At 41.0% G+C, this 11,032-nt stretch overlaps 1 protein-coding gene across 1 annotated transcript; it reads right to left on the minus strand.

Annotated features, from left to right (window-relative positions):
• Positions 1 to 8,891: 8,891 nt before the first annotated feature.
• On the minus strand, positions 8,892 to 11,032 carry ccsapa (centriole, cilia and spindle-associated protein a). The gene is made up of 3 exons (XM_030780962.1): positions 10,672 to 11,032; positions 10,131 to 10,429; positions 8,892 to 9,071 (listed from the first exon to the last, which is right to left on the minus strand). The coding sequence occupies exons 1-3, from the start codon at positions 11,030 to 11,032 to the stop codon at positions 8,892 to 8,894; spliced, it is 840 nt and encodes a 279-aa protein (XP_030636822.1).

Raw genomic sequence — 11,032 nt, forward strand, 5'->3', positions numbered from 1 at the left:
TCAGTGTGTAGGGTTTCTTACAGATAATCAAACCTTGTCACTCCCCTCTAACTGTTTTATAATGTATTTATGTGTTGCTGCTACGGCACAATGATATGTTAATCGTTTATCTGTCCATCAATTTAATTTTCTTTTCTTTTCTTTTTTTTTTTACCAGAAACAAAATTATTGTGCTGAAATTTACTATCTTGAAGAGTATGCAGAAAAAAAGAGCAAATGTATTTATTAACTCTTCTATAATTTAATATGGAATTTAATTTGAATTTAATTCTTTTTTATAACATTTGTTGTCAAATAAATTACCTGGTAGTAGCCATACCTGAAATTACCTTCTTTGGCAAATTTCAGAACAGAAACCCTCTCAGTGGAAAATGTGTGAACTGTTTGGTGAAGTGACCATCTTAAAAAAAAAGAAAAAAAAAAACCCATATCATTTTTAGCCTTACAGTCAAAACCTGATATTATTGTTTACATTTCTGACAAAAGTGCTTCTGTAATTGCTGTAACATTTCAAAGCATCATTAGTCAAGCCACTCAATGCTCCACTTAATCCTTTAATCTGATTTGAGGCAAAGAAATAAGTTCTGTTTGGCTTTCTCCATGGTGACCTGGTGCCGTAGTAACCTACTGACTGCCAAGTAACCAGCATAGGGACTTCATTTATTAGCTTACTTACATCTGAACAACTAAGCTATCAAGCATGGACAGTGTGTTTAACTACTGATCCGACTTCAGTGCAAATACTCAACTTACAGTGTTTAAGGTGAATGGTGACGTATAGTAAGCTGATCTGAGGTCAGTGCAGAGTGCCTTGGGTATCTCTTTGGGGGATATTTGGTAATAGGACAAGACAAGACCACCTGTGGTGGATTAGTGTACATATGGTGCTTGATTTCTCTGGAAAATACCAGAACATTCCACCTGCGGCACAACATCAACCAAAAACACTCCCACTACAAAACAACTCATAAAACATGCAGGGTTTTTAAAGTAATAAATTTAATGTGTTTCCTTTACTAGTCAGATAACAGGTAATTAATTTCCTGGAGCTTCTTATGTACATAAAAAATATAGGATGGATGGATCAATGTCTCTTGTCCCCGTGTGACCAGAGCTGGCTTGATATTCTCTTGCTGAGAATTAGGGAAAGGGGAGGAATGACCCCCTGTTGATCCTGTCTAACAAGGACACAAGGCTGCTTGGGAAAGTGGGCGCATATGGTTGTGAGATCCAAGCCCCCGGTCACAATCCCTCGGCATTCCCCATCATCTCATGATGAGCAGAGGGATAAGAGAGACTCCTCTCTCAGGAGTTTCCGAGTGCAGGTGCTTCTGGACTGACATGCACCAGAATACACGCAAACCATTCAATTACATTTTAATATATTTTATTGGCCTGTTTTACATAGTGTTAAACCGTTGGAAATCTTTTGTTCAAGTGTATTTATTACAGTTTAACAATAGTTGTTTGTACATCGAACTAGAGGCACAGAGAAGAAAACGTGCAAGCAGAATTTTAGTCATTATAGTCCTTCCTGAATTTTTTTTAAACAGGTGACAGACTGGAGTTGGCCATAGGATGCAGTGATGCTATTTCACCACTAGAGGGCACTGACAGACGGTAGAGCATTATAACATGAACACACGTTAGATATCCCTGCGTGATACTTTGATTGCATGGGAGAGGAAACTGACTCCAGGCCTGTAACCTTTCTAACGACGGTAGGGATGGATATTCTGTACGGAGTCGGGAACTCATAAGCGGGCTATATTTAAAAATTTACACCCTCTCTTGGCGTAAGGTCGGCCAAACCCAAATTTAGGTATTGCTGTCCTGCAGAATGCCTGAGTGCTTTAAATAGACGTTAGGGGCTCAAGAAGTGAAGTATCAATTTAAAAGAATCTTAGAAGTGCTGAGTACCAGTCTGCTAAAGGGAAAACGGTGGCTCACGTAGTAAATGACAATTAGAGATGTTCGGCGTTTGAAAATAAGTACTTTCTTACATTCATTTAACACTGAACAACACACCAGAATACATCTCATCCGATTTTTGGCAAAATATTAAGCCCGTCTTCAGAGTAATAGTAGATGTCTCCACAGAGTTTTTTGAGATCGTCTCTGTTCTGCGAGGTTTTTAAGCACTTTTGAGACTGCAGGATGTCTGTATAACTTTCAGCTTCTTGTTACCTCTGATGTGTCTGCTGAGGATAGCAGTTGCTCAGGTAAAGTTTTATTTTCACTTATTTTATTTTCAATTTCATTTTTCAAGTTTTGCCCACTTACTAAGAATGAAACTTAAGAACACACACACACACACACACACACACACACACACACACACACACACACACACACACATATGTAAATAAATAGGTTTGAGAGATAGACAGTTGTGTATAACCATGTCTTTTACACATCGTGTGTGTGTGTGTGTGTGTGTGTGTGTTCTGCCTGGTGTGAGTGTGTTGGTTTCCAACAATTTATTAAATTACACTTCACTTCTGCCCTCTTAGTTCTCCTCTAACACATTAGACACATCCTCTTGCCTGTCTCAGAGATAACTGACAGCCTCATTCAAACCCTGTTTAACCACTCTGATATTCAAACCCAGTTAAACCACTCTGATATTCAAGCCCAGTTTAACCACTCTGACATTCAGCAAACTCACTGTGTGGTTCCACCAGCTGTTCTTTGCGTTCCAACAGCATCATTCCGACTGCTACGTCCTTATGTAATAGTTAGTTAAATAAACTTTGAAAGTTGTACCACACTGACTCAGCAGATATGTCCAAAAAAAACCCCAAAAACAAACAAACCCCCCACCCCACAATTAAAAGATGTAACCGGGCGTAATTCTAGAACTTGAATACCAGCTATTTCTGTGTCCTTGCACAGAACAGTCAGTTCCAAAGGGAGGAATTTAATTGGGACAACCAGGCCAGTGCTTCATGGTAGCCAGTGTAGGATGCCCATACCAGAAGCCTCACAGCACAGAGAAAATACTCTGATCTTAATATAACTTTAAGGGCTTTCATCTCTAACCAGTCCTGACACAGTGGCTGGAACACATCGCTCTTACACTGGTATTCCCTGTCCTCTGTCCTCTTCAGAGATTAAGGACTGGTAAATAAAGAATTGAATGATAAAGAGAGAGACAGACAGAGGGAGAGAGAAAGGGAGAAAGAGAGAGACTGAGAGAGACAGAGACAGGGAGGGAGAAAGGGAGAGAGAGAGAGAGAGAGACAGAGACGGAGGGAGAGAGTGAGAGAGAGAGAGAATTTCTACATGAATGTCTACACAAATCCTCTTTTCAGTTGCATGTTGTGCAATGGATAAACATGAGCAAAATTACATCAGAGGCTCCAACCCCCGTCCACTGACCGGGACCTCACAGCTGGCGCCAGCGTATCCCGGGGCGACAGGAACAGGTGTGGCTGCCCTGGCCAGCGTCACCACAGGCGGCCCCATTCAGACAAGGCTTGTGATGATGAGCAGTCGTTTCAGATCTGGAGAGAGAGAGAGAGAGAAGCAGACACATGTGTGAGGCACATGTGGATTAATTTAAATGCAAACAGCAACATATGGTCGCGACCAGCAGCTGGACAGCTGTTCCTCTCTGTCTCTCTAATTCCTTGTCCATCTCAGTTTCACATCTTTCTTTTTTTTCTTTTCTTTTTTCTTTTTCTTTTGTCTCCAACAGTGTTGTTTCAGAAGGAGACACCTCAAACCTTTAGACATTTACAGTGCCACGTTTTTGTTTTTTTTCCTTAACGTTCCATGAAGGTATTCTGGGTAATGTAGTCTATACACTTGTTGTCACATTCTGGCTCTAGAAGCCTAGTTTGCTTGTGTGATGTAGTGTAATCAAACCGGATTAGACAGTGAGTTGCAAACTATGCATTCAAAGATATTTGTAATGTAATGTAGTGATATTGCTGTAGCATTCAGATCGTCGTGTAGTTCTGACATCCAGTAGAAAGATATTCTTCAGATCCTTACCAGCTCTTTCAGACGCCATTCAGAAGTCTTTCAGAAGTTGTACATTTAGAAGTTGTTGACTGAGTTCCAACAACATGGACTCTCAAGGAAAAAGGGGATTTTTCTTCCCTCCATTTCTCCTCCCTGAGGGTGAAAACATTTCTGTTTTTTTTTTTTTCTGTACAGAGGACCTTCAGTGTGTCCGGGTTGTGCTGATAAGAGTGGACAGCTGGTGAATGTAGTTATGACCAGAGTGTGACAGCTGCTCCATTGTCTGCACACCCCTGGTGTTTCCCAGTCCAAACAATACCTCACCCTCGGCAACCAATCAGCTCCAGGACCGCTCTGCGAATAGCCAATCACGTACAAATATGCTAATTGACCGCACACGTGTGATGCTCCCGAGAAGTTTCCACCTGAAAACTTTTTCTTTCTGGTGACCTGGTGGAAATCAGTGGGAGACGCATCACAAAACCGCACTCAGCACAACTGTAGAGCCTTTACGGAATAAATAGATCTCTCCCTGACTCAGTGGCGCCTTGAAGCTCTCTTCATAGGGCTTATTGATGTTTTCCATGCACAAAAACAGCTTCAGTACAATGAAACTAAGATTTTAAAGACATTAAATATAACAATTGTCCTTTTCCGGCCCGGTTCTGTAGCCCTACACCGCAGCTGAAACAAGGGAACGCTTTGGCCTGCCGTTGCCTGAGCCAGCCGAGACTGTTTATTTGATGAACGAATCATTTGAGGTATTTTAATTGTGGGGGAGAGGACTCTAAAACATTTGGCTTGGTAATAATGGAATTATTGCTACTGACACATGCAATTAATAATCACTTGTTCATACACACACACACACACACACAGACACACACACACACTCATACAGATGTACAGAGAACAAACTGTCAACTAGTCCTTGACAGGTCTGTATTTATAGGCTTGTGTCTTACGGGAGGTGAATAGCTCCGGAGCCTGGCATGGTGTGAGAGTATGTGTCGTGTCCAACAGAGCTTTATTATGTCATGGCATCCAGCCCTTTCTCAGAAGCTCAGCATAACAAAACTGGATGTCTTTCTTTGCCTGTCTATCACAATAAAGCCTCACGCAGCTTCATTAAAACCCCGTTCCTTCGCTCCGGGAGAATTTGTTGTCTGTGCCCTGCGAGTCACGATGCGAGCTTCGGATGCAGAGCCAGTGATGGTTTAGGTGCAGCACAGAGCAATTTCGTTTCATTAATTTATATAGAACATTTCCATTACGAGAAGAAAATAAAAAGATGTTCTTGTAACAGGTTTCAATTCAACCCCTTCGTATTCTCATGCGATGTAGATATTTTAAAAAATAGGGACTGCTTTTGCCAAAACAGTATCTTACTGGTTTTTAATATGTTTTGCCCTTTTTGTATTCAATTCCCTGTTTGACTGGATGCTGGGCTGGGTGGAGAGGAAGTCTGAGAGGAGCACGCTGAGCTCCACATGGAGCCCAGGAACAAATGTTCGCCGATGGCAAACCTCCCAGTAACAGGTTACATAACCCATCGCTGCCAGGACAACATTCTTAAACATTCTCATCTTACTTTGGTCCTCTACACTGGCTTTAGCCAAAACGCATGACTGGGCAAATTTTTCATTTTAATTTTATAAAAATGATTTATCTTTGGTAAAACAGAATCAAACGAGAGAACAGAGACTCCTTGCCGGTTCAGCATGAATTAAACATATGATGCGAGGCTAGTAATCTGCTGTTGTTAAAGGCCACTCCACTTTGCCATATGAAGCACTATATACATAGTAGCATTACAGTATATGCAGTGCTTTAACACTACTGCATACAGGAATACCACATAACGCTCTCACTGTACCAGATGACTGGTACGCTGTCATACTATACTATAATGCACTGGGCTATTCCGAGCTGTACCGTGGGTTTTCAGAGAACACTATGCTCCACCGTATTACTGCTGGATTATACTGGAGTAACTGACTCCTGCCCTTGAAACCACATTTGCTTCACTGGTAGTAAGCTGAACATTTCAGAGCTCCTGACTGGTCACAGTGTCACTGTATTTGACCTTTAGGCAGAAGGGGGTGCAGAAATCAGTAAGACAGCAGGACCCTAAAAGACCACGCGTTCAGTAGCTTACTGTGTGTTACAGTGTATTACACACAACTGCATGACACCATGCACATTTAAATGTATGACTATCATTACTGTGTTACGCTAGCCTAGATATGGAAAATTGTTGGATGATTATTATAGTAGCGTGCTGTACTGTTGGGAGTAGAACAGAATGCGTCCTTTAAACAACACAGCAGTGATGAAAAACCAGACAATAATGAAAAACATAAAGCGATGCCTCACACTGGTTCTCTGTAACCGATGAAAATATATTTAATTGTGCATGTTTTGTGTTTTTTTTTAAATACAAATACAGTGATTGAAAATGTAAACATTATTTCGTTGCAAAAAACACTCAGTCTGTAGCATAAATTATCGGTATTGGTGAAAACATTCTAAGTATGATAGTATTCTTCATTGTTCTATGTGAGGCCGCACATGGGCAAGCTTTTTTTTTTTCTTCCTCTGAAGCAAAAGGCGAGTGTGCTAATCAAAGACGAAAAGATTCATTTCAGCTAGCGCCAGAAACGTACACAGCGTACATAAATGATTTTTCAAGAACTGAAGACATCGTAGGTAAACAAAAATGTATAATCAAACAAGAATGCACAAAATCAAAGCGACAAAATCAAAACACAAAATATAACCTCCAAAATATGGTTAAAGTCCCCCCCCCAGTCCCCCCACCGTAAGATGACGTTGGTCCACTGTAGCTTCAGAGATCAAACATTTCCGTAACGTTATGTTAACATTCCTCAGAGTGGTGGCGCTCTGATCACATCGTGAAAATTATTAGGGGAAAGAATACGCAAAATGTTCACAAAGCAAGTGAAATTCTGAGGTCTGAAGTCGATTCTGAGCAGATTCTGTGTATGCACATTAAAATAAATTTGCCTAAAAAAAAAAAAAATCCGTAAGGTCGACACTACCCATATTTCTACTCACCACATTCAAAATAACGGTAATAAAGGTCGACACTACCCATATTTCTACTAACCACATTCAAAATAATGGTGTTTGATTGCCATCAACTTAGCCCTCGACGTAGACTATACAGTGTATAGATATTCAATATTTCACATTACGAAAAAACCCGTACACAATAAAGCTTGAGAATCAGTACAACAATGGAAGCCAACATGACTCACAGCCTGTGATATACCTACATAATTTCACTCACATCACAGTTCATGTCAGTTACTGTACACAGAAATGAAATGAAATTAAATGAAATATAAATATAAATCACTGTAGTTACAAATTAAAATGTATCATATCCAATTAAAATAAAACTGAAATCGAATTCCTGAATGTAACATCTGTGAGAAATACCTCTATGACCAAACAAACAAACAAACAAACAAACAAACAAACAAAACAAATAAATAAATAATGATGTAACAACGATGAAAGGAGAAAAAAAAGACATTCTTAAGTGCGGTGATAGCTGTGACTTACTGTTTAGTGCAGCACTCAAAGTACCAGGAGTAATTAATCAATATTCAGTTTCTCAGCATATTTTCAAACAAAAAAAAAAAACACTAAACACACAACAGACCTCACCATGTGAGTAAAACAGCCGTAGAAAACCAGAGGTGAGACAGATTTCTCATTTTCCTTAAACTTAACCAGGTAAACTTAACCTTGAACTTAACCAGGTAAACTTAACCTTAAACTTAACCTTACACTTAAGCAGGTAAACTTAAGCAGGTAAACTTAACCTTAAGCTTAAGCAGGTAAACTTAAACTTAAGCAGGCAAACTTAAAACTTAACCAGGTAAACTTAACCTTAAACTTAACCAGGTAAACTTAACCTTAAACTTAACCAGGTAAACTTAACCTTAAACTTAAGCAGGTAAACTTCCATCTCAGTAGTTTGCCCGGTCTCTGTCACAGCGTAATACTTTGAAACCCTCGTAAGAAAATACAGGAATGTGTCACTTCTGGGGCACCTTACTGCCAATACGATTCTGAATTCACAATTTCTTTCATCGTGTCGTATGTTGTACATAGTTTGGTCCTGGTGAACCCAAGCTGGTGTCAGTTCTTAAAACTCTGTCATGCTTTGCAACAGCCCTCATGATAAAAAAAAAAAAAATATGAGCAGATGCCATCCAAGAAAAAATCCCTTATCAAATCGTAGATAGGAAAAAAAAAGAGAGAAAAAGCCATCAAAATGCCATCAAACGTCAAGAAATGACCGTATCAAAGATCATTTACAGTGAGTATAAATGTTACAAGACTCTTCTCTTAGTTTCCATCACTGTTGTGGTGTGAGAATAGGTGGGTTTGCAGCATGTGATGTTTGGGAAAATAAACTTCAAGTGACTCATTAAACATTTCTGACCACTCACAATTATTTTTTTTTCGTGCTTACCATGACCAGAAAAAAAAAGAAACAAAAAGAGAAAGACAGAAAAAAGAGATGGTCAGCAGATCTTCATCAGCAGCTGGTAAACATGACTGTCCAGATTCTCCTAAAGTTTAAAAACTATACGTCTATTTACTACTGATGTAGCATCATCAGCTAAACCGAACCCAGTTCAAACTTTTAATCAACCGAATAAAATCGAATGAGGGAGAGGATGGCCACGCCCTTGAGGAAGCTATAGAACCCTATAGAGAAGCCAAGAGAATGTTCGGTGTTACTGAGGTCTACGGAAGTTCCGGCTCTCAGCTCGGTCCCTCCGCCTTTGAGAATTTGAGAATGTGTCGTCCTTTGAGGAAAACTAACAGAAACATCTACAGTAACTTTTCAGGAGTCCAGTCTCTGTTCACGTCTGCTTCTTCTACCTCAGTCTGGCCGAGAAGCAGCGCATGTACTCGGTCATCCAACGGTCGTTGACTACGGTGAGGTCGGACTTTCGAGATTTCTCCAGGTCCGCTGATCGTGCCCGTCGACGATCGAGAGCTTTCCCGCGTTTGTCTGACTCTCTCCGCGTCTGAACGCCAACGTCGGAGCGATGAATCTGGAGGGAAAACGAAGTAGTCAAATGATAATATAATACACTTTCTCCAGAGTTCTTGGGCAAATAATATTCATGATTTACGTATATTTTCTGAATAAACACTGCTCAGGCAATCGCTCTTACACTTTCACAGTCTTGAGGAAGGACAGGACTCAAAACAAAAGCAAACGCCTCATATATTACCAACATCACACCATCACGCTGCACTTAGCACAAGTTGTAACACGTAGACGGCGCTTACAAATGTCATGGAGGTAATACCAAAGATGCAATATAATGTCACGGCTCTTGGAACTAGAGTACAAAAATACTAGATGAGCCATTTGCAACAGCTGATCATTCAATCCTATTGGTCAGATTACTGCAGTAACAGAGCTCAGGCCTGCTTTGGCCTACATGAAATGACTTTGCTTTGACTTATCCTGTCCCCAACAGGGATTGTTTAGACGGCTTAGAAGTTCACACAATGCTCACAAAGACAGAATGTTAAATAAAAAAGGAAAATCCCGCACCACAGACAGCTTTATCTGGCCGTTAGAAAGTTACAGTCCTCACAGTAAGGCTTGTAACGTTACACTTTGTGAGGAAATGAGCCCATGAGAGCAGTGCTCCAATGACAGGACTGGGAATTAAATATTAATCCTTTCCAAAGGTAGCGTTGGATAGGATGAGCTCTTCAACTCTCCTCAGTAACGATCAGGAAGTATCAGACTGCTCCCACAGACACCTGAGAAGTTTCACTTGTGGTTTAAGTTCAAGTTGTTCTAACTTTGATTTTGGGTCTTAACTGTTGTTTTGCGGGGATCCGAGGAAACATACGCCAGAGGGACATCAATAAGTTATAAGGGTGGTTTTCGTGTTATTTTTATTTGAAATTACATGTAGGAAAGAGCAGTAAAGTAAAGCTGATTAAATTAATTTTGAATCCAATATCTGAACTCGTGTTGAAATTTACTCAGTTCATCACAATGCCAAGTGTGTTAGCTAACGTCATGTAAAATAAAAACTCTAAATACTTATGTCTCTGTGAAAGAACTGAGAGCCTGTTGGACCGCTCACCTCTCCGGCCGATACCGATGCACGCATATTTGGGGTTCTCTTGCTGGTGGCTTGACTCTGTCTCTCGGCCCAGTCGTAATGCATGAAAGAACGACGGTTTTCCCGGGTTGAAGGCCTTTCCTTAGCAGATGCGGGCGGTTGGCTTTTAGCCCTGGACGGTTTTCTCTGCAGTGACGCTTTGGACTCGTCGCTGTCCGCGTCAGGATAACAGGGTTCTGACCGAGGAGCCCGACGCCTGTGGCGTCGTCTCGGCACTAGTTCACACGGTCCGTTATCCGTCAGGTCCGTGGCACCATTCACTGTCAGAGAGAGAGAGAGAGAGAGAGAGAGGTACTCAGATACATAAACTCTGCGTTTAAACTGACTGATCTGTTTACCTACACGTCTAGTCAGATACCCTGTTTACATATGATAAATCTTCAGTTTGTGGTTTGAGACTATACTGTCTCTTGATGCCAGAGGACAAGACACGGTTCAGTTACAACCTGAAAAAGCTCTCTACAGCTAGGTGCTTGCAGAGATTCTGCAGGAAATAACCTACCAATGGGGACAGAATTCTCCAAAACAGTTGCTTCGCTGTGCAGTTCTCCGTTTATTTGAGGTTCCCAGGTCTGCGGCGGCTCCGGGTTCTCGTTCTTGCTTTCAGTTGATGAGTGGGGCCTGACATCTGAAGACTCGACACCGTCTCTGATCTTGGGGCTCGACCTGCCGCTGGAATCAGAGCCGCTGTCCCAACCGTCCCAAAATAACGGTTTGTGCGTTTGCTCCATCACTCTCCGCGTCCTTCTGTATTTCACCGAGTCTTCGTAACATTTGGAGAACGTTTCCCATTTCGGGTCCCGAAATTTCTTCATGTATTCCGTCCGGATCTTTTTCGTTATTATATTGGTATTGTTAGACAT

This window comes from Chanos chanos, chromosome 7 (assembly GCF_902362185.1).
Source record: "Chanos chanos chromosome 7, fChaCha1.1, whole genome shotgun sequence".
In the NCBI taxonomy this organism is placed as follows: Eukaryota; Metazoa; Chordata; class Actinopteri; order Gonorynchiformes; family Chanidae; genus Chanos; species Chanos chanos.